The sequence below is a fragment of the Ursus americanus genome, chromosome 4 (genome assembly GCF_024610735.1).
Source record: "Ursus americanus isolate L20-20 chromosome 4, mUrsAme1.1.p, whole genome shotgun sequence".
NCBI classification, from domain to species: domain Eukaryota; kingdom Metazoa; phylum Chordata; class Mammalia; order Carnivora; family Ursidae; genus Ursus; species Ursus americanus.
Window position 1 is genome coordinate 75,424,155 of NC_142130.1, and position 24,076 is coordinate 75,448,230.

General features: G+C 35.1%; 1 protein-coding gene across 1 annotated transcript in view; it reads right to left on the minus strand.

Moving 5' to 3' along the window:
* Window positions 1-24,076, minus strand: part of TMPRSS15 (transmembrane serine protease 15) — a 111,803-nt gene that overhangs the window by 39,432 nt on the left and 48,295 nt on the right. Inside the window, exons 12-17 of the mRNA XM_045785712.2 lie at window positions 23,425-23,530; window positions 22,981-23,131; window positions 20,025-20,160; window positions 13,157-13,246; window positions 11,448-11,573; window positions 9,199-9,339 (exon numbers count right to left, since the gene is read on the minus strand). Of these exons, the coding sequence (XP_045641668.2) occupies window positions 9,199-9,339; window positions 11,448-11,573; window positions 13,157-13,246; window positions 20,025-20,160; window positions 22,981-23,131; window positions 23,425-23,530 (750 nt within the window). The remainder of the gene's footprint in view (window positions 1-9,198; window positions 9,340-11,447; window positions 11,574-13,156; window positions 13,247-20,024; window positions 20,161-22,980; window positions 23,132-23,424; window positions 23,531-24,076) is intronic.

The window sequence follows — 24,076 nt, forward strand, 5'->3', positions numbered from 1 at the left end:
TGTTGTTTTAAATCTAGGTTGTAGCCCCAAATCTGAGAGTACCAATCGATACTGTTACACTCTAAAAAGAGTTACTAAATGTAGCCATACTACACTTACTAAAACAAAACAAAACAAAACAAAACAAAACAAAACAAAACAAAACAAAAAACCCAAATTGGTCTAGCAACTACCAATACTCATCACCTGTTTCCAGGTATATACATATATAAAAAGAGGATTAAAGTTTCTTCTAAAAAGACTGCATAATGTCCTTGAAGAAGAGCATTTTCAAGGGAGAGAGGGGAAGATGGTGCATCCAGCACACCAAGTGAGGAAGGCTCCAAGACAACAATTCATATTGAGTTGCCTTAAAGGAGGAAGCCCCTCACGCACACCCCACCGGAAATGTTTTTACACTGAAGAATCACAAGGGCTGGTGCTTCCATGGGATTAATGCAGGAGCTTTCAGACTTTTTTTGGTCAATTTGTGTGTGTGTGTGTGTGTGTGTGTGTGTGTGTAACTAAATTAAACACCCTATTCTGTTCTATTCTATTCTATTCTGAATTTTATTCTATTCTATTTTGTTCCATTCCATAATAAGAAATACTGATCAAAACCAGATAAATTGATTTCATGATCAGCTTTTTGAAAAATATTGGACTAAACTGAAGTATAGTGAATAACTTCATAGGAGGTGGTGACTTTAGTTTCTTAAAAAGTTTGTGGGCATATAGCTGTACAAATAAAGATTTATGCTCACTTCCTGTGTAATGAATTCAAAGTCAGAAGTTAAGCTGGAACTTCCCTTGATGGTAGTTAGGGACCAGGAGAGAGGGTGGCAGTGAAAATAGCCTAATTTTCTCCATGTGGGAAAAGTGCATGAGTTTCCTTTTGACCAATGACACTGGATAATTGAGTGACAGCTGCCTTACAGGACAAGCCGTCTCCAACAGAAAGTGGAGAGATAGAAGCTGGGGGTAGGGGAAGAGTATAGATTAGGAGCTGAGTAGGGCTATGGGAGATTGTCTAGAAAGAGTATTACACATGCCAACAGTGTAGTAGTCCCAGGGAAGGGGGGGGCAGGAGAGGAATGCTCCAAAGAACCCACAGTTCTGTCCTTCAAAGGAGCTAGCATTTGGCCAGGAGCCACTGTTAGCCAAAAGAAAAATACAGTGGTGATAGAATTTTACTGTTTGCCTCTCCTCGGACACTACAGCTATAAGAAGATGGAAGGGAAAGAAGGTGGAAAATGAGTCAAAGGCAGTATTTTTACTCTCCTCTACCTTAACTTGTTAGGCTAAAGTTTGTACCAGAACTGGGAGATGAAAGAAACTTTGAACTAGATGATATTAAAGTTTTGATGCTGTATTTGACAGTACATCTTAGTATCTAGAAGTCAGTCTTAATTACCCAGTTAAGAAAATTTAATACCTAACATAACTAGGAGAGTGAAGAGATCTGCCTGAAATATCCAGGGGCCAAAGGGAGATTTGAAATAAAGTAGGTGGAGAAAAAGAAGTTTCTTCTGTTTACAGTTTTGTTGAGTCCATTCTATAAGCTGAATATACAGTTTACTAACTGAAATACCCACATCTTTACATGCCTGGCATAAAGTGGGAAATCAGTAATATCTGTTTAAACATTAAGAGAATTAATTCATGTTAAATGAGCAATATGCCTCAAAGTTCAGTACGAACCCTAGTAAGAGTTGACGTGACATAAATACATTTTTTAAATTGGGCAATTGATTGGCTAATAGTGACTCTATTGATTTGCGAAACAGAAATATATTCTACAAATTATGAGATAAAATATGCTTGCTTGTATTTGAATGGTGGCTAAAACATAAGCTCTGGAATCTTATGACCTTGTTTTAATCTGCAATTTAGCCATTTTCTTTATGTTTATGTTCAACCTTGAGCAAATAAATTACTCTTTCTGAGCCTTAGTTTCTTTGACTGTCCAATGGGAATAAATACTATTATGTCTTGGGTGTATTCTGAGAGTCAGTTAAAGAAAAGAAATGTATTTGGGGGGGTGCCTGGGTGGGCTCAGTCAGTTAAGTGTCAGACACTTGGTTTCAGCTCCGGTCATGATCCCAGAATCCTGGGATCGAGCCCCACATCGGGCTCCCTGCTCTGTTGGGAGCCTGCTTCTCCCTCTCCTCCTGGCTCCTGCTATCTCTGTCTCTCTCTGTCAGATAAATAAATAAAATCTTAAAAAAAAAAAAAAGAAATGTATTTGGTATACCAGTATGAATATATTGAATGTTCAATGAATAATATTCTCAACAGCAAAAAGAGTAACACTTAGCAAGCATCCCTTTCACTGATATTTTAAGTTAATGTTCTCACTTCCATGTTCCAGTTGCGCTCCCTTCCCCTCAGATAACCGTATCAACAAACAAGAAAGCATACTTAATCTTTTCCTCTGGGTCTCTTAAAATAATAATTGGAGTTGTCTCTACTTTATTGTAAACTTTGAAGCTTTGCAACCCATACTACGTCACATTAATTAAAAAAATATTTTAAGGAAGACATGGCTGGACTGGTTGTTTCTACAAATCTCTACCCCAATGAGAGAAGTAGGTTACATATATCAACTATAATACTATTAGGGATGTTCTTGTAAATGTAATTATCAATTTGTTTCACAAATACATAGTTTTTAACCAGATTAGTTAGATGATAAATGGGCGAAGACAATTTCATATTCTACAGGCAAGCATTAATATTTTTACCGACTTTATATTTTACTGTCCACTATTAATTTTCCTTTAAAAAGCAAGAAGGCTTAAAACTAGGTATACATGTATTTGTATTTGTATATTCTATTTTAAACCTATACTTTGATATATATTATATTTATTTAAAAAGTTGACAGCCTAATTACATATCCATGATTAAATATCTTAATACAGAATGTTAGTCACGATGAGTTATTTTTAAATTATCTCATTACTTTGTTTTCATAGCTTGTTAAAATCATTATGCAAAAATGAGTTCTCAATGCCAATAATTTAATCATAGATAAGTTTATTGATTATTTTACTCATTTACTAGTGTCATCAGGCTTTATTTACTTAGTAAAGCGCATATTTGCTGAATGGAAATTTAAATTTCTGAATGAAAATATAAATGAATACATGTATAAAGATCTGAAAATTATAATTTATTTATTTTTGTGCTGTGGCATGAAGCTGTTGTGGTTATATCCTACGAATCTAGAAAAAAACTTGCTTCTGTAAAATGGATGCATTCAATGAAAAAATGCTGAATGGGGCAAAATGATCTCTTGTTGCTGCACTGAGTAGAAATTATAAGTTCTGAAGAAAATGTGAATAAACTCTTTCAAAATTTTCCTTACATGCATGAACGGGATTCCGATTCTTTGCAACATATAGTAGTTCGGCTTCATTAAGAAGTCTGTAATCCAGAAGTGTAACTCTCTGTGGCCTCTGAAATCTTACTTCCGATCATTTTATGCCCATAGTGAGAGAGGGAAGAAGAAATATTGCGAAGAATTGAATTTTCCCATCTTCTTTTTATGAAGTCTCCAGTAGCCCTGCCTCATTTAGTCAACATATGCTTGGCTTTAAATGGAACCGAATTGATCTCTAAGGCACATGCCACACAATCTGGGGAGGGCTCTAAACCCCTAAATGTAATCAGCTGCCACTGATAAGCACTATTGAATTCCAAATTAAGACCCTGAGCATCAGAAAAGAGCAATGAGGGGACATTTATGGGAGACAGATCTTAATAAATCTATATTTCATATGCTCTAGTTTAATTTACAAGGAAATGCTAAAAAATAGGATAAGGAAAGGAGATACAAAAATATGCTATACAATTGTTTTATATTTCAGTTGAATGCATTGGAAGGTGCCCTTAAAATATCTCAGAAGATAAATGATGTACATAAACGCTGAAAATTTGTGATATCCTTTTCATACTTCTTTCTAAAATGATCCTCAAAGCAGGGCACCATATAAACAGATAAGTATGCGCAATCTCTCTTTCCATTACCAGCTTGATTATCTTCCACTGCCAATTCCCTGTTTCTATAATTGCTTTCCCGTCTTTTGGTGTAAAAATCCCGCTGGGAGAAGATTGTGCTGATGATGACTCATTCACTCCATTTTCTACTCCGCAGCAGCATCTGTCCCTTGTCCAGGAGGCTTGGGAAACCACGTTCCCAGAATATTCACCACACAGTCCTGGTCATGGAAGCCTCCATTCTAGCTTCATTCAGGAATTCTCCCTAAATGATTTGTTTCTTGAATAACAAAATCATAGTAATTGCAATCTAGCAAATGAGTAAACGAACATGGACAACCCCTACACCAAAAACTTGGGATCTATTTCGTGTTGGAAGTAAAAGATTGTGCTCTTTAGGCTTTCCCTTGAATAGAATTGCTTGTGACATTTTTCAAAATCCTTGGTGTTGTATTTATCTCATAAAAATCTACTAAAAACCAGAAACTGTCATATTTTTGTTGGAAGAGATTTATTGCTGTATTTCTTTTTGTGATCTATTCTTTCCACATCTTTCCTTTGCTCTCATTTATAAAAATATTTTTTTCTCTAAAATTTTGTATCAAAATGGTTTCTTTTTTGCAGATGGTGGAATGCCCAATAGTTATTCCAATTGCTTGGATTTATGAAAAAAAATCCATTTCCCTATTGGTTGGAGTTAGTTTTTTATCTCATTAATTCAGTTGGTTTTATAATTCATCTTTATTTCTTTAAAAATATACTTTTTCTTATTTATTTATTTGTTTATTTATTTATTTATTTATTTATTTATTTATTTATTTATTTTCTTTCCATTTCTAAGAGTTTGGCTTTTTTAAATTCCACCTACATGATATTATGTTGTATTTGTCTTCCTTTGACTTAGTTCACTTAGCATAATGCCCTCAAGGTTTATCCATGTTGTCACAAATGACAGGATTTCCTTCTTTCTCAGGGATGAATAGTATTCCACTGAATACAATGTACCACACCACTTTGATCAATTTATCTGTGGACTGACACAGGCTGATTCTAGATCTTGGCTATTGTAAATAACACTGCAAGGAACATGGAAGTACAGATATCTCTTCAAGATTCTGATTTCATTTCCTTTGGATTCATACCCAGAAATGGGATTGCTGGATTCTATGGCAGTTCTAATTTTAATTTTTGTGGCACCTTTATAATGTTTTCCATAGTGGCTGTACCAGTTTGCATTCCCATCAATAGTGTACAAAGGTTCCCTTTACCCCACATCCTCACCAACACTTGTTATTTATTACTTGTCTTTTAAATAATAGCCATTTTAACAGGTCTGAGTTGATATCTCGTTGTGGTTTGGATTTGCATTGTCCTGATGATGAGTGATGTTGAGCATCTTTTCATGTACTTTCTGGCCATTTTTATATCTTTTTTGGAAAGAAAATTATTCAGTTCTTCTCTTTTTCTTAAATTCAGATTGTTTTTTAATTAAGTTTTTAATTTTAATGCTTATATAGTTAACATAGATTGTTGTATTAGTTTCAGATGTACAATATAATGATTTAAAAAATATAATACTTTTTCAAAAGTTTTTTCCATGACATCATTCTTGGAAAAAATTTGGGAAGCCCTCTTCTCCAGCAGAGTAGGTATTAGGTATTTTCTTACACTTCTTTAAGGTACTTTGAAGAATTAATTCTTTTGCAATCAAATAATAGATGGCAGGTGCCAAATAGATGATATTGATGCCCATACATTAAATTCTTCACAAGATCTTCAGAAATATCACTGTATTGTCTTTAAGTATTCACCATGAAATGAGTAATATATAAAGCTGAACTGATATTTTAAAGACTTATTTATTTGAGAGAGAAAAGAGGGAGAGGCAGAGGGAGAGGGAGAGAGAGAATCTCCAGCAGGCTCCCTACTGAGCATGGAGCCCAACATGGGGCTGGATCCCATGACCCTGAGATCATGACCTGATCAGAAATCAAGAGTCAAATGCTTAACCAACTAAGCCACCCAGGTGCTGATCTGATTTTTAACACATGTGAAAAATGATTATATTTATTCTGTTTAGGAATTTGTCAAAAACATCCTCCTAAAATTTAAAAATTTAAATAGGAAATTTTATAAGACTGATTGTTGCTTATTAATTTTTTACAGACAGCAGTAAGACTTTGTGATTTTTAGGCATTTAATCAGATCCAGCAAATATATAGTTTTCCCCCCTTTATACCTTTCACTGTTAGTTTTGTCTGGTTCTTTTCGTTTGGGAATGCTTATTATTTTCAAGTTGTGGCTTGGTGTTTTTTCCCTGCATGCCACTGTAGATTCTCACATTTTTCCATCTCCTTATCTATTGTTTTTGTGTTCTTGATCATGCTTTTGTGCAGCAATTTTTGTAGAAACATGGATATTTTGGTGCCAGAGTGTATGGACAGGTAGGCAATCAACCAAATTGTGCCATTTATGCCATTAACAAACACCTCTAAACAAATCAGAAAGAATAAGTTGGTTGTGGTAGAGTTTCAACAGGAGAGTCGTCTGCCCTAAAATGGCCATCGTTTTCCAAATATCTTAAGGGGCAACTGATTTGTAATATTATTTTTGGGGGAGCAGGTGTTCAGCAAGATATTAGAAGCTAAAGTTAAATATTAATTTTTTATAAAAAATTAGAAGTCATAATTTCAGGTATAAAAATAATACTGAAACAAGTTTGTGTCTTCTATTATTAACTAAAATTCTTTATTATATCATTTACTTTCTATGTAACAATAAGAACCAATTAGATTTTATCAACAACACACATCCAAAGTCTTTTTTATCTTAGAACTAAATATTATATATCAAATTTCTCTCATCCATGTCCATTACTGATCTACATTTTAAAAGTATCATCAGAAAATCAAATGATTAAGTTAAATCAAATGTTGAATAAAATTAAAATAAAAATAGTAGGTACACCACAAAGAAAAAAAAACTGGAATAAAATATTGGCAGACAAATGTGGTTATCATAGTAAAATCAGCAGCAACAGAATTTTCAAGGAACAGAATCAGTAGCTTGATTCAAAATGATAGTCTCTTTCCATAATTTGGCTATTGTTGATAATGCTGCTATAAATATCGGGCACAAATGTCCATTGACTGATGAATGGATAAAGAAATTGTGATATATATATATATATATATATATATATATATATATATATATATATAATGGAATATTACTCAGCCATAAAATAGAATGAAAACTTGCCTTTTGTAATGATGTGGATGGATCTGGAGAATATTATGAGAAGTGAAATAAGTCAGTCAGACAAAGACAAATACCATATAATTTCACTCATATGTGGAATTTAAGAAGCAAAACAGATGAACATATGGGAGGGGAATAAAGGAGAGAGAGGGAAGCAAACCATAGAGGCTCTTAAGAATGGAGAACAAACTGAGGGGTGATGGAGGGAGGTGGATGGGGGATGGGCTAGATGGGTGATGGAAATTAAGGGGGACACTTGTGATGAGCACTGGGTGTTATATGTAAGTGATCAATCAATGAATTGTACACCTGAAACTAATATTGCACCATATGTTAACTGGAATTTAAACGAAAACTTGACACTGAAAACAAACAAAAGCAAAACAAAACGATAGTGTCAAAATTATCTTGATTAATATTTTTCAAAGCAGTGATATGGTTCTTTCCTAAATTAGTTCCTGACTATATATATAGTCTCTCTCTCTCTCTCTATATATATATGTTATACATAGTCAAACAAATATATATTTATAAACATATACTTTCATAAATATATAACATCTACTGCTACTTTGATGTCACTATATTTTTTACTCCTTTGAAAAATAATTATACATATGATTTTAAAATAAGTAGTTTTAATGTATAGAGTATTTTAAATATTGTCATTTTCTACATTTTCTCCTTTTTTATGTACTGTATTTTAAGATAAAATCTAATTTTCAGTAGATCTCAAAGTCTTTATTGCTATTTTTTATACTGTATATTTATCATAGTTCTTAATATCACTAACTGAATATTTTGATTGATACATGTCACTGTTGCTTAGAAGTCACAAGTAGCTGTTTCTAAAACCAATCATGAAATCCAGAAGGGCAGGTTAGCTGATTGGGCTATCACTCGCTTCTGCCTAAGCTGGTTGGATAATACTTGCTGTGGCTTATTTTCATGGCCAGAGGGGAAACAAGATACAGATCCACTTTGCAGTAAAGCTGAAAGCATACAACTTCCAGAGATGGAGTCAAAAGTCTAGGCTAGTTGTGAGTGGAGGAACAGATATTTGTACAGCTGGATCTGAGATTAGATAACAGGCCAGACGAAGATCATGCTTTGACCCTACCACTTCTCTAGATATTCTAGTTGAAGACAAACTGACCACAGTCTCCCATGGAAAGGAAAGATAGATAAAGGAAGTGACATGTATTCTGTCTTCCGGACTTATTTGCACCAGCAGAGAACCACAGTGGAGGGGGAGTAGTACAAGAAAAATCATAGTCCAAGGGAAGGAGCACGTGATCACAAATTCTCTGTAGATTGTCAAAGGCAAAGTGGTATACCCTATCCTGTATCTACATGCACAGAGATACAGAGATATCTGTGATGAGCAGGCAGGCAATTTTGTGTTTTCCTGCTGATTATATGATGGTATGATACAAATATAGGATAAGAAGGCTGTGCATGACAGGAGTATCAGCATCAAGTTCCTTCCTCCTTCATGGCAGCAGCTTTATCCCAGTTGTCTTTAAAAAGTTAATGATGTTAATTTTTTAATTGGATGTTGTTGGAATCCGAACAGCTCATTTGCCTGACTCCCTGCTGTTCTCTGAAAATGCTTTTGGCAAAGGGAACTTGACAGGTCGTCCTCCTTCTTCATAGTGCCAAGTAACCCACTTTTTAACATTGAAAATGGCCCTCTTAAGTGAACAAAATTCACGACTTTATACCCCATCAAAGAGCAAGTAAACCTGCTGAAAATGATGTGGATTCCTGCTTTGAACTGACTTAGGCAGCGGTTATGCAGATGTAAAGGAAGGAAGAAAATCTCTGATAAGATGACAAAGAATGAGTGTATTCGAATGCAGACACTGAAGTCATATTTAGGCTTCGAAATACTACATGCTTTTATCGTTTTGCTCCAAAAGTTATAATGCAACATGTAATCCCAGGTGCACATACCTGGAATCCCCAAGTAGTAGCCAGTGGTGAAGTTTGCTTTAAATCCCCCTTTTGCCAATAGCTTGTCAGTGATGAAAAGTACAGTCATTCTATTGGTGGTTGAGAACACGTCCTTTACTGGCCCAGGCCCTGTGTACACAGCTGTTCCAAATGAAAGCAAGATAATCACTGATACGGTTCTTTGAATCTAGAAGAAAACATACCTGTTCTTTCAGTTCCATCTTCTAGAGGTATGCAAATTGCAGCATGGCTGCTCAGGAAGTGACCACACGTACATAATTGTGTACTTCCTTTTGGATTTTGGACACTGCTTCTAGGAAATTGAATGATGAATTCCTCATGATATTATCTGGCTTAGCACTACTACTATTCAAAGCTCATGTTATTCCCAGAATAAATGATTATATGACTGCTTTTAAAGACCTTTATAAAACAATAGAGATTATAGCTTTCCTTAGCAAATTTTTATCTAAATTTATTTGATATTTTTTGTGAGTCGAATCATTAACCTAAGCTGAAGGATTTGATTAATTAGATACAGATAATACAAACCTCAGTGGTGGCTTTCAAAATGTTTCCCACTAAGTCCTGGGCTTTGGGGGTTTCATAAATCATGGAATATTCTCTACTACACAATAAAGTCTTAGGCTAATTAAAAAATATGTTCCTATACACACACACACGCTATATTAAAAAAATATATATATATATATATATTTAGAGAGGGAATGGGTGAGGGGCAGAGGGAGAGACTCTTAAGCAGGCTCCAGTCCAATGCTGGGTCTGATCGCACAACCTTGAGATCATGACCTGAGCTCAAATCAAGAGTTGGATGCTTAACTGACTGAGCCACCTAGGTACCTGTCAAATTATTAGATATTTTATGTATTAGAATCCCTGAAAGTGATTGTTTCAAAAGAACTTCTTGCCTACAATTTTGAAAACTACAATTCTGAGATCTTCTGGAATTCTTATTTACTTTTCAATGATGTAAATATTAAGAGGTGAAATGATGAAAATGAATTTTTCTTAGATCATGAGAACACTGAAATTTTCATTAGGACAATATAAACTACGAATGGGAAAACAAGTCAAAATGTGTACCTAACTGTGTATATAAAAATCGAGTTTGAATTTCCTCAGTTCTTATTAGCACTAGCCCCCCAGCCCCGCTGAGTTTTTCATTGTTGATGTCTTCTGTGTGTGGCTCTCAAAATCCTCTTCTAGGAAACCTGCACTTTAGAACTTTGTGGGAATTTGCTGAAGAACCCTGTGTAAGCAGTGATGGATTAGTATCACTGGGAACCCTCTCCACCACCCGGTCCCTGTACTGCTATAGAAAGTTCCCTCTGATCTTCCTCCATTTGTTGCTGTGTTCATGGGATTGCTTCCTGATTGCACAGCTACCAGGCCCGATTTTGTAGGACATGATTAATATGAGACCAAAGCACAGTTTGATAAAACACTTTTATTTGTGAAGTGTGGTTGTTTCATGCACTCCAGTTGACCCTATAAACATTTTCATAATTTAATGTATTATTTATCAAGAGACACTTTCCTAAAAACTGGTACTAGTTAAATAGGATATTAGCTATTACATTTGACTGATAGATTTTTATTATGTTACCATGTATTTTATGACCTACATACAAGAATTTCCTCTGGAATAGTACACTTTTCTCCCATATCTATTTTTAAAAATTAGTAATCAGTAGAAGATAGGGTAAAATCAACTTTGGTCAATATTTGAATCATTCTCAGATACAGAAGCAGCTGGTGCTAGAGACACAGACAATCAGAGTAATAATGAAATGTAAATAAAAAATCACAGAAAACTTTTGCATAAAAACACAATTTGTTCCTTTAGTTTGAAGTGAAACAAAACTGGATTTAATAGCTATTTTTGGAAATATGATGTACACATAATGCATATTAAATTGAGTAATATACATCTTTTAGCTCTTACTCTCCAAGGGGTAATGCTTAGTAGTAAATTAATATAGCTGGTAGAAACTGCTCACGCAAAAATATTAATTCTGGTTTGCCAAGAACGCTCGAGAAGAATATTACTCTGTCATTATTGCAAACACTCATTTTGGAAGCTCCACATAAAATTTGACATGTTATTCTGCTGTTGTAATTTCATTTTGCTAGTTGTAAAAGAGTGATTACAGTTATTGGGAAATGCTCTCTCCATCAATCCAATGTCAAACCATATAACTTTCACAGTATTTAAATTGCAGACTTACCTAAGAGCAAAGAATCATCTCCTCCACCATCTCTGATCTCCACTACATCGGCAATATTTTCTAAGTCAAATTCTTGAAAATGAAGTTGTATATTCTTTCCATTCTGTGCATTTAAATTCCAAACACCTTCAAAGTAATACATGACAACACAGTTTAGAACATGCTTCTTTTGATTTCTCTCAAAAGTTTCAGTCTTTTGGGAATTACAAATTTCTCTGATTTTTCATATGAACCTCTCATGTCCCTCCACGGCATCCTGCATTTTCCCTTATTGTTACAATAGCTTGGGCATTTTGGAAAGCCTGACAACTTATCTACATCTTCATCTAGACTGTGTTATGTTTGCTTCTTCTTTTCTCACTTCAGTGCCTAAAAAATAAAGTGCCCAATGAATATTTATTTAATAAATCAATAAATTTAATAAATTTCTTTAAATTGTTCTTTTAATATTCCACTAACTTTCAGAATGTTTAGATCATTACATTGTACAAATAATATGTTTAAAAGATGTCTTCAATGTGAAGTAGAGATGATAATCTCTGGTTCCTCATACAAATCAAATGAGATTCATGGCTGTTTATTTTTTTGGATCAGATAAGTCCCTGGAATTGTGGCTCTAGTCTCCTATGAAAGTGATACTTCCTTATCTCTGGGTCATTTGAAGGAAGGAAAGTTGACATTTTCTAACAATACATTTTTCACTGTCATTAGGGCATTTCTTTCACTGGTAAATTTCCCCATTTAGACTGGTGCTGCTATCTTAGGTGTGGCCATGGGAAGAAGTGTCTGTTTCCCAGACCCACTGAAGTGGAATATTTGTGGGCTGTGCTGGGTAATTGGCATCTTTAACACAATTTCTGCGCAGTTTGAATGGGCTTCTCCAGTTAGGAATATTGGCCAGGAGGTAGGCTCTGTGCAGTTTTATCAAACTATTCTCTCTACACTTAAGATTTTTTAGTAAATCCTCATTATTTCATCTTTTTAAAAAAACTTATTTATTTATTTTAGAGAGAGAGAGGGAGGGAGAGAGAGAGCACGCAAGTGGGGGGAGGGGCAGAGAGAATATGAGAGAGAATCCTCAAGCAGACTCCTCACTGAGCGTGGAGCCTGTGATCATGACCTGAGCTGAAATCAAGAGTGAGACACTTAACTGACTGAGCCCCCCAGGCACCCCTATTTCATCTTTTATACTGAGAATCTAACTACATTGCTCTAGCTGCATGCTTTATTGACAATAATCTATATTTACAAAGGGTGTGGATGTCACAATTGGCCCTTTACTTTTTATACTTTCCATTGACCTTACTCTATGGAATTGTAAACTTGTTATATATAATATAGATATTATATAACTAATTAAGAAGAGTGATTAAGGGAGCAGTACCTGGAGTAAGGTATTGTCACATACTGGTTTTATTCAATTCTTAAATTTGAGAATTATAATAATAGCACCTGCTTCAAAGAATTATTGTAAGAATTGAACTGAAATAATATATTAAATGCTAACACAGTGCCTAGCATGAAATAAATGCTAAATAAGTTAGTAATCATTCCTGTTACTGTTGTTATCGGTATATTATGCAATCTCCTAGACATGGTACGTGTACTCAGGTTTGGCAAATTTATAATTCACTTTGGTGTGTCAAAGGGGGGATCTAGCTTTGACATACACATCTGTTTTTCATGGCCTGGGGAAAAAAATGACTCACAGAAAGCCTGATTAGGGTAGCTGTTTGGAAAGTTCATGGAAGTGAATGTTGTGTTTGGCTCCCACAGTTCAAAAGGTCCTCCACAGTCCGCTGAAAAGCAGAAAAGGAAAACATGAAAAATCATTAGTAACATAATGCTTATTTCAGAGAGATAATATTATATGCCAGCAAATTCCCAGTTATATTTCTTGGAATACTGCTTTTGACAGATAGAATTTATAGTTTGTGTAAAAGAAAACCTTGCAACTTAAGTAAGGGAAAACTACAGGTTAACAGGTCTCTTTATGTCTTTTTGGGGAAGAACTTCTCAAAACCTTAAATACTGTTAAGTTCTTTGAATTTCCATTTGAATCTCCAAGAAGACATAATCATGTACAGCATTTCCCAAAATTATTTGGGCAAGGAATAATTTTGCTGAGCATCTTTTATAAATAGGCTTAATGAAATAAGGTATCAACTCCCTGCAATAAAATAATGAATCTTGATAATGGAAAAAATCTTATATTTGCCATTCTCTTATGAGAAGCGTGAGTAAATCACTCCTTCTGCCATTTCTTATGTTTTTCTCCTTTTTGGTTTTCTATTTTTTTCTCCCCCTCGCCTTTTTTTTTTTTTTTTTTTTTTTTTTTTTGCAGTAGAGAGGGATCTTCACCATCGTGTATACTGAGATGTCTTACTGTTCTGCAAGGTGGTGAGCCTGGTCTATCTCTCATAGTCTCTGGGGCAGGCTGGTCCAGACCCAGATGAACTTAGCAAGAATAATAAAACCTCTTGCAAAACCTTATCATTTGCAAATTGTTTCCATGCACTTTGTCTCATCTGGGGAGAGAACATGGTGTATAAAAGGAAGATGTGTTGGAGCTGGTGGATTAAAATTGTCACTCTGAGTTAGCTATTTGTCTTTTTGAGGGTTGGTTTTCTCATATATGAAAGAGATACATATTAGAGATTTTCAGCGTTGTTATAAAAGTCTGAAATAATTATGAAAAATGCCTACACATTACCTGGTGTATTCAGTACTGATTTTCAATACATACTTATGGATTAGGTAATTACTTTTATTATTTCAATTTTAAATGGACAAAATGAGCGTTGGAGGTAGTCAGTTACTTGCTAATGCTGTGCACATCCATTTAGTGTCAAAGTCAAGACTTCAGTTCATCTCAAGCTTGTCCCTCAATATGTCTTCCTATTAGGTTAATTAAACTCTGCATCGTTTCCACCATCTGGTCTAAGCCATAAGCAGGGTTTAGACTGTGTCTCAGTAAGTGCCTCTTGATGGTAAGTGACATACACTTGTTAGGTATAGACAAAGAAAAGGAGGGCAGAAGGGAACATGAATGAAAGTACTAACAAGTAAGGTCAATGATGGATAGATTTAGAAGGAAGCAGGCACTGTACATAGGGTGCTAAGAAGGTATTTGAACCAAAGAAAGAGTGATAAGGGGGAGGAAGGGCAGGTTCTCCACTGGCAAGGGTGAAGGAAAGGCCAAGAAAATTTAACGATCCTATCTCTGAGGTCAATATTCTCCTTGATTATGTGACTAATTTGCCTGGCAAAGATTTCTGAAGAAGTATCTACTATAACCCCTCAACTCCCACTTACACACAACTCATTTAATTTTAATAATTTTTAGTGCCATGAAATGTTCCCTTCAATTCTGTGTGAAACTAATGGAAAAGGGGAAGTATAAAAACTCTGCAGGGGGCAAAACTAACATTATAGATTGCAGATTGGAGAAAACCAGTTCTATTTCACTAGTTTAGACACGGCCAGTGTGTGGCCAGTGGATTTGTTTTTGTTCTGTTCTTGCTGATTTTAAGCCATCATTCTTGTTTTCTCTTCAAAGAATAGGAAACTCTCAAAACTGTATTCTCCTAATAGAGTAAATAGTTGACATTTTGGAGAATGTATTCAATTTTCACCTAATTGAACACAACAGTACTTTATATTATACGTAGATGAGTAGATAGGACTTTTATAAATATATACCTCGTACAAAAATGTTGTCAAGTGTAATTGTTAAGTCTGTCCAGACAGTTCACTTAGCATTTCTCCACTAAATAGAAGTCTTAGAAAATTCAGTTTTCTGAAATACTTAAGAATTGTTTTTTGAAATGAATCTCAGATATAATTTCCTGTCAAATAACTGACCAGTTAGATAGCTCCGATCCTTGGGCTGATAAGATGTATCAGTTACTTTCTGTATATACATGGTGGTAACAAATTGGAAAAAACACTTTCAACCATTCTAAATATGAAGACACAATTTATTTTAATGGTGGTATTGCTGTCGTAGAGATGTTGCAGGTACTTCTTGATAGAGGGGCCAAGACTCATAAAATGTACTTCTGGATACATTTATCATTAGATAAATTATCTCATTTATCATTAGATAAACTCTCTCCACCCAGAGAACAAGAGTTAGATAGTCTATCTGGTACAGGGAACTCTACTCACTTACAGTTGTGAAACTTTTTCATATTTCTATTTCTTTAAGTTGTTCTTTTTTTTTTTTTTAAAGATTTTATTTATTTATGTGACAGAGAGACAGCCAGCGAGAGAGGGAACACAGCAGGGGGAGTGGGAGAGGAAGAAGCAGGCTCATAGCGGAAGAGCCTGATGTGGGACTCGATCCCGGATCGCCAGGATCACGCCCTGAGCCGAAGGCAGACGCTTTAACGACTGCGCTACCCAGGCGCCCCTCTTTAAGTTGTTCTGTCAAAGATTTGTATTCTGATTAATTCCTTACTATGCCAGCAGGGATTTTCACTACATACAGTATGTAAATAGCACGTAGAATTTTGCAAAGTGGTTGTCAAGGATAGATATTTTCCTTGGGGCATGTCATTTTTAATCCGTGCTTAAGCCTTGGACGTTCATGAGTTATGTGTCAATGTGAGGTGAAAAAGAGAAGAGCCCAGCTCCCACTTACAATGAGAGGGTTCAAATGAAAGGTATTTGTGCAAAACAATAGATGTACCTTGAAAAATAATCTTTCATTGATACTTGAGTATTATTAAAATCAGCGATTATTTTTCATCATCATAGTAATAGATAAGTCCTACACTATTACAGATAACATCTTAAAAATTTAAGTTGTGGTATAAAAGGAATATCCCATGAAGATTTTATGTTCAGTTTATCAAAATTTATGTTCCATTCACAGGTTCTAGTGACCAGCCATGATACTAATATTTACCTTAAAGTTATGAAAATGATGTTCAAATTTTCATTCCTTATAGTCTACCTTTTACTTGTAATTGATAGCAATCTAGCCAACAAACAGGCTATTAGTTTTCAAGGTAAAAAGATGAAAGCAAAACAGAATAGACAAAAACACATGGATACAAGAGCATATGAGTTCAGTTAATATGGAATTTGCTAGGGATTTAAATATCAAGTTACACTAATGATATAAAAGGCAAGCGGCTCAGTAAGAATATGGCCATCATAAGACAAGTAGATAGGTATCAATTCATTTCTACATGAAAAACTAAAGTTAGATTATTTAGCTCAAAATATAATATCCTGTCTGTGAAACTTTCCAGATTAACATTGATTTTTGTCTTTGGAATTGAAAAATGGCCTAAATAATGGCCACAGGGAGCAAAATTGTGGAAATAAAGAGTGACCTAAAATATCTAGAACTATAGCTTGTAATTTTTTTTCTTAATTAGTTTTCACAGCCATAGAAATAAGTTAGGGGCCTGAAGTGTGGATTCTTTTTTTGTATATACCTGTTCTGTTTAGTAGGTATCTTGTCATCAATCACCCAAATTGTGTTGCAAATTAACATAATATTTGTGTAACGGGATGCTTACTTTTTCAAAGTGTTCTCAATACAATCCCACATTGAAATTATTTGTGTTGATACCATATAGTGCAGCAATTGTAGAGCCAATGCAGCGGCCCGTGATCGAAGTCACAAAATGGAAGAATCCCTGTAGTTACGGAAACCGAAGTTAACGTTTCCCCAAACTAGGCTCAACGCGGATCCTTAGGAACAAGGGAGGAATTTTGCTGGTCAGCTACTGGTCTAGGATTATTTTCTTATTTAAATGCTCAGAAAGAGCCAAAGAAAGGCTATTAGCCGGTCAGCCATGGTTTCCTTTTATTTCTGCTTAAACAAATCAGTGATCTGGAACCAGAAAAGCTCTGCTCAAATAAGAATTTCACTGAACCAATCGCAAATGGCATTAGAATGAAATTGTTCAGAATGCATTTGATGGTAATTAACATTTTCTGCTGTGCTAAATATTGCCCTGAAGTGAGCCATTTGGAAACTGAAACAAATATACTTTGGGCAAATTCTGAAGTTTATATTTTAAAATCAGATAGGTTATTCTACCGTTACAATTTCCCTATTGTTAAAATATGCAGGGATATCATGCTTCCTTGACATTGAAGTCTTATTTTTTCCACCTTTCTGACTAGAATAGATATGAGGACTGTATGGGCTATATAGTTAAAATGTTAATATGGGAGATTATGTTGAAGTTTTATTTGTATGTATGATATTATGTACAGAAGTTATCTCACATCTTCTATTTCACATAATGATGAGATTGTTATTTTAAAAATATCAAGCCTATGAAACTGTTACTTCTACTAAAAAATCTTGCTTCTTGACCACTTATTGCTGAATAGAGGGACACAGTGGCAGAACGGATTATGGAAGTTGTTTTAAATGATTGAAATGTCAAAATAGCAGACGTTTCTAGTGTTTGGTATCCGTAAGAATTATTTATCAAACCAATAATGACTTTAATAATTAGAATATTTCTTAATTTTTTTTGCATGGGAATGTTTTATATAATAGACAGGTAGGGTATGGGGCAGCCATGCAAAATGAAAATGAAGCAATTATTTTTAAACAATGCCAGATGGCCCAAATTATCATTCATGTTGGGTTTTGCTCCATTCCATCCCTTCCTTCATTTCCAGAACTTATTTCTGACATCAACATTTTGTTCAACAAAAATGTTTGTGTCACCAAAAGAAAATTACAGCCAACATAGAGAGAGAGAGAGAGAGAGAGAGAGAGAGAAAGAGAGAGAGACTTAGTTCATATCTACTAATATTTTTTGATCATCTATTTGTGTGATGTTAGGAAGCAGTCAAACACAGGCGAAGCAAAGGTGAATGAGACCCAGAGTTTGTTGTCATAAAACAAGATTCTTGCCATAATTTTGTGACCAATATAAATGAGAAGGCATGTTACTTTTCTGATTTTGTTTCAATTTTATGAGTGTCCCACTGTCTCTTAATGTTTCCTTAAAGCTTTCTCCAGTTCACACTTTCTTCTCCAAAGTCTATCACTTACTTTTCTCACTTACTACTTTTAGGGGCACATAATTATATATTATCTTAAGTATTTATTTATATGGATTATGTTTATTTTTTCCATGCATTTGTTATTTCTACATATTGTATTTCTTGTGCAGTGCTTTCTACAGAGTAGCTATTTATAAAATTTGAATGCATGTTTGAAATATTGAGGAATTTATGTATAGTCCCTACGAGTGTCTAAACATGTTAATACAAAAGACGGTAAATATAAACTAGCCTTTTGGTAGAATGTAAGTGCACATTCAATATGGTGGCATGGAACCAGTATGGCAATGTAATTACTATCCTCATCTTAACGGCAGCTCACTTATTACACGTTCTCAAACACCAGTCTTTTATCTGTAGAGCTTTTGAATTGTTAAAACTCCTCATCTGAAAAGTCTGCTTTCTTTCTTTCTTTTTTTTTTAACTTAAAGATTGAGAGAAGAAAAATATATAGTTTTAGAAGTAAAGTCAAATTTGGATATGTTCTCTAAGTTGATTTGCTGATGTGATTATGGGAAGAGTTTCAAGCGCACTTGGAAGGAAATGAAAAATGGAAAAAGTGCTGTGTTTGTGGGCTCAAATCCATGGCAGAACAAAAACATCTATGAGGTTTGACATAAGCAAAGCTGTAGAACTGGATCAGTTTCCAACTGCCATTATCCAAAGATAAGAGGGATTTTTTTACATCACAAGTGCAGTGCAGTGAAGACATCCCAGTAGAGGTAAGATATGTTTGATATAATTTATCATTATATGGTTTTTTTTTCTGTCAAATCCCATAGTTGGAAAGTGGTATGAAATTATTGTCTCCTTTGACATTATAAGATGGGTAGTAATGCCCTTTTTTCCCTCTGAAATGTCAGTTTCCAATTTCAATTAAGAGCGCAGGTAGATACAGACTCCATTTTGTTCTTTTGTGTTAAAGGACTCCATAGGACATGGGAAATCCTGGTCACTGCTCAGCTGCAACCCATTAGTGGCTCCATAAAGGGAGCACATTGCAGGGCCTTAGAAAGGCACCATTTCAGGATAAAAATCTTTTGTGTGATCTTGGGCTGTAAAGTCAAAGTCCAGGCCCAATAATTACTATTAAATTATTCTGGAAATAGGCTGCTTGCATTTCAAGCTTAACCAAAGTCCCCTTGAGATCTTAACATCATTCTTTAAGAAAACCACGAGAATCTTAAGGCTTCTTCCCAAAAGACTATCCACCATACCACATGGCCAATACAGCATTAGTTTGCATTCTAGTGAAAACAAAATGAAAGCCAGTACCTTCGTTACTTAAAAAAAAAAAAACAAAAAAAAACTAAAATTATTATAAACATGATGCATAACAAAGTATTGAGTGATTTCCTTGTGAGTGTATGTATAACATGGAATATTTTGCTAGCTTTCATTTTATTTATATTTTGGAATCTGATTTTTAGTGAAAAAATAACATTAGGCTGAGATAATTTAAAAAGCCTAAGCCATCTACTTGAAGCTGTTAATGCTTTAAATGGTAAAATACATGTTATAGTTACTTACTAGGAAGTTCTGGTGGAGGAGTTGGGACCAAAGTTGGTTCTGGATAAAGACTCACATTGCAAATCCCATGTGTTAGGCTGATATCATCCAATGCTATATCACTCAGGATCTGGTTTTTAAAAGCATTAAAAGCAACCTGCAATTCAGAGAGGGATATGAAATCATTCTACTCTAATCTTCTCTGACTTGATTCTTCTTGTGGCCCAATATTTGCTGGAGAATCTGTATTACCAACTTCAAATAGGAGAGGGAAAGTTTCTATATGGTGAAATATTAATAGATCATGCTTTTTATAATCCTTCTGCTGAGCCCACTGCCCTACCTATGTGTTCATACTAATCTAAACTTTCACTAGTGTCTTCCTTCTGAGTTAAGCGATACTGCCACAGTTTCTCTATGTCTCAGTCTCTGTCTCTCATGATTTGTCATACTCTACTGTACTCTGTCATGCATCCACACTTTCTAGCAGGGAACAACAATGTTCTCACAGCTTCCTCCCCTCAACAATTTTAGAAATCCGGGTAGCTGTCTGCCTTCTTCTAGCATACAAGCCCTGAAGAGAAGACACAGCCACTAGATAATTTAAATGAGAAAACAAAGGGACAAGAGAAAATATGAGTATAATATGATCATTCAGGGCCAACTAGTACTGGTCATAGTTCACCCAGGAAGCTGGTGTGGGATACTGTGTGAGGGTAATGCTTAGAGGACACGGACCCAGACTTGGAAGAAAGTTTCAGGGGTCAGATGAAACCTGTTAAGTTCTTAAAGACAGTGGGTATTTTAGCTGAACTTTCCTGGATCCCCTCTTGTGTAGGAAAGACATAAACAGGATACTCACTATACGTTAATTGCTATGCTAAGCACATTATATACATTATCTCATTTAATTTTTTCAACACTATTTTACAGTCATCCATTCATTCATTTGTTCATTCATTTCACCTTCTTTGCACTAGACACAATTCCAAATAAGGATTATTTTCTCCCTTTCATGTACATGCAAGCTGAATTTCAAAGAAACTAAAGTGACTTAAGATTTCATGACAAAGTGGCAAAGCCAAGGTACAAATATCTGTAGAACTTGATGCTCTCGTTCTTCCTGATAAGCTAACTTTGGAAAAGTGCATCCAGTTATATTACTTAAAAAAAAATACTCGGTGAGTTGAGCCGGATTGGCCACTGCAATATAGTAGTCCCCCCATTATCTGAGGTTTAACTTTCTGCAATTTCAGATCCTTGTGGTCAGCTGGGTTCCAAAGCAGATTGTCCTTCAGGTATTGTCAGTAGGTTGGTAGTGGCCTAAGGCCGTGTCACAGTGCCCATATCATCCTTCACTTCATCTCATCACATAGGAATTTTGTCAGTTCACATCATCATAAGAAGGGTGAGTACAGTACAATAAGATTTTGAGAGATTCACATAACTTTTGTTACAGTGTATTATTATAATTGTTCTATTTTCTTATTGTTGTTAATCTCTTATTGAGCCTAATTAAAAAATTAAATGTTACCATAGGTACATATGTATAGGGAAAAAAAACATAGTATATACAGGGTTCAGTAGTATCAATGGTATCCATGGGGGTCTTGGAATGTATCACTATGGACAAGGGGGACTACGGTACTTATCATTTCCCTTCTCTGCCATTTCTTTATTCCCCTGATGTTCCATTTTCCTATATCCTTCCCTGAATTATCAGAAAACAAAGTTGGAGAAGAAAACTTCACAGAAGAAAAAAGGATATACTCAGAAGAAAGAAAAGAAAGAAAAAGGGAAGGAAAGAAAGATGGAAGGAATGCAGAGGAAGGTGTTTGATTACTGCCTCCTCCCACAAAATCACAGGTAAAAACTGAAGTCTTCACTCTACGTCTGTCCAAATATACACCTTCTGAAAGTTATAGTCTCTTGTCTGAAATGACCTGATTAAAACATTGTTAATTTGGTCAAACTATTAGCCTGTATTATCCTGTATTTTAATTGCAAACACCCTTAGGAAGAGAACACATTAAGCTGTTATCTGAAAAATTAGTTCACCTTAATGTGAAATAAATGATTAAAGGCATCCCAATGATACAGCTCATGGAATTTGTTTCTGAAGGAAATACATAGATTAAGTCAAAGTGGGGCAGGGTGGATGGATACCAACGAGTGTGGATATTCTAATAGGAAAAGATGGTTCCCTAGAAAAGCTCAGGGCTGACCTAGGTGGTGTTTGTGAAAAGCTGGAAGTCCTGGGTGAGCAGGGGACATAGGAATACATGGTTGGCATGTGCTAGAAAGTTGCTGAAGAAAGCTGTAATATCCCACAAAGTTTCTATGGATCTCATGGATCATTATAAGTAGTACATTCATGTAGTAAATTGTTCCTCACTAAGTGGTTTTCTTTTTTTTTTTTTAAGATTTTATTTATTTATTTGAGAGAGAGAGATAGCAAGAGAGAGCACAAGTGGGGTGAAGGGGTACAGGGAGAGGGAGAAGCAGGCTCCCCACTGAGCAGGGAGCCTTATGTGGGGCTTGATCCCAGGGTCCTGGGATCACAACCCCAGCCAAAGGCAGATGCTCAATGACTGAGCCACCCAGGTGCCCCTCAATAAATGGTTTTAAATAAGTTAGTGAATAAATGAAAATAAGGACACTCAGAGTTGTGTTTTTGTTTTTGTTTTGTTTGTTTGTTTTTTAGAGAGAGAGAGAGAGCGAGCATGCATGCATGCTTTGGGGTAGGGTGAGAAGGGGCAGAGGGAGAGGGAGAACCTTAAGCAGACTCCATGCCCAGTGTGGTGCCCAAATGGAGCTTGATCTCATGATCCTGAGATCATGACTTGAGCCAAAATCAAAAGTTGGATACTCAAGCAACTGAGCCACCCAGGTCCCCCAAATATATTTTAAACTACAATTGTACTACCATTTTTAGAACACAAACACAGGATTATAAATCACAAGGTATATTGCTAACCTTAAATTCCACTGTTTCATTTAATGTTACTTGTCCATAATTCCAATTTTCTCCATAATTTCCTTCCTTTTGGAAAACTGTCTTCTCCACGTTTTGGTCACTGCTGATATTAACACTTAATTTATAGACATTTTCACCATACATATAATACCTAGTTTGGAAACAATCACAAATGATTGAATTTCTACAATATTAGAATAAATGCAACTTAGGGTTCTTCTAAATCTCTTACTTTCTCTGGAATATTCCCTTTTTCCTTAAGTGAGGGTGTTGCTAGTAAAGGGGAGGGGGAGTCTTCCAGCATTTTGCTACTTTATTAATTGGAAAAATAATGGTGAATCCATTAAAACTTGGGACATCTTAGTGAAATCAGACCCTGGCAATATGACAAAGGCAATGGTACTCATTAAATAAGATAGTATTTAACATGTGTCTATGACATACCAGAAACTGAAGCAGACTGGTTCTAAAGTGGGGTCTAAAGGGAGACTTGTGAGTCCTACTCTTTCTTGTCTCCCTCCTGGTCCAGTTGGGGTGGAAATGTAAAATCCTGTAAAAACAACAAAAACAGTTTTTACTTCACTTAACTGTCAGCAATTTCATTATGTGAGATATATCATGTTATAAGGAGAAAGGAACAACTTGAAGGTGAAAACATAAGGAGTGGAAGGGAAGGTAGGTGTGAACCCAGAAGACATTGTCTCTGCTATAATAAATTATTATTTAGTAAAATCACTTCTCAACTCTGGACCTCCTAATTTATAAAACAAGAGCCTTGAACTGGAGCATCGCTAAGGGTATGTCAAACTCTGACTTTTTATGAGTCCATATGATTTTTTTTATCATATTATAGTAGCCAGATACCACTTTAATTCCCATGTACTAGATGTTTTTATCAATTCACTTCTTTAGAGACAGTACCTGAGAGTATTTAGATGTGCTGGTGGACTAACTCATGATATATGCGAGTATTTAAGCACAAATTTGAAGGTAACATTAAGAGTTTTAAAGACCATCAGTTTTTTATACCATTGACTATACTACATTTGTCTGTATAAGAAGTTACCTGATTTTATAATGGTTTCATCTTCTGTAT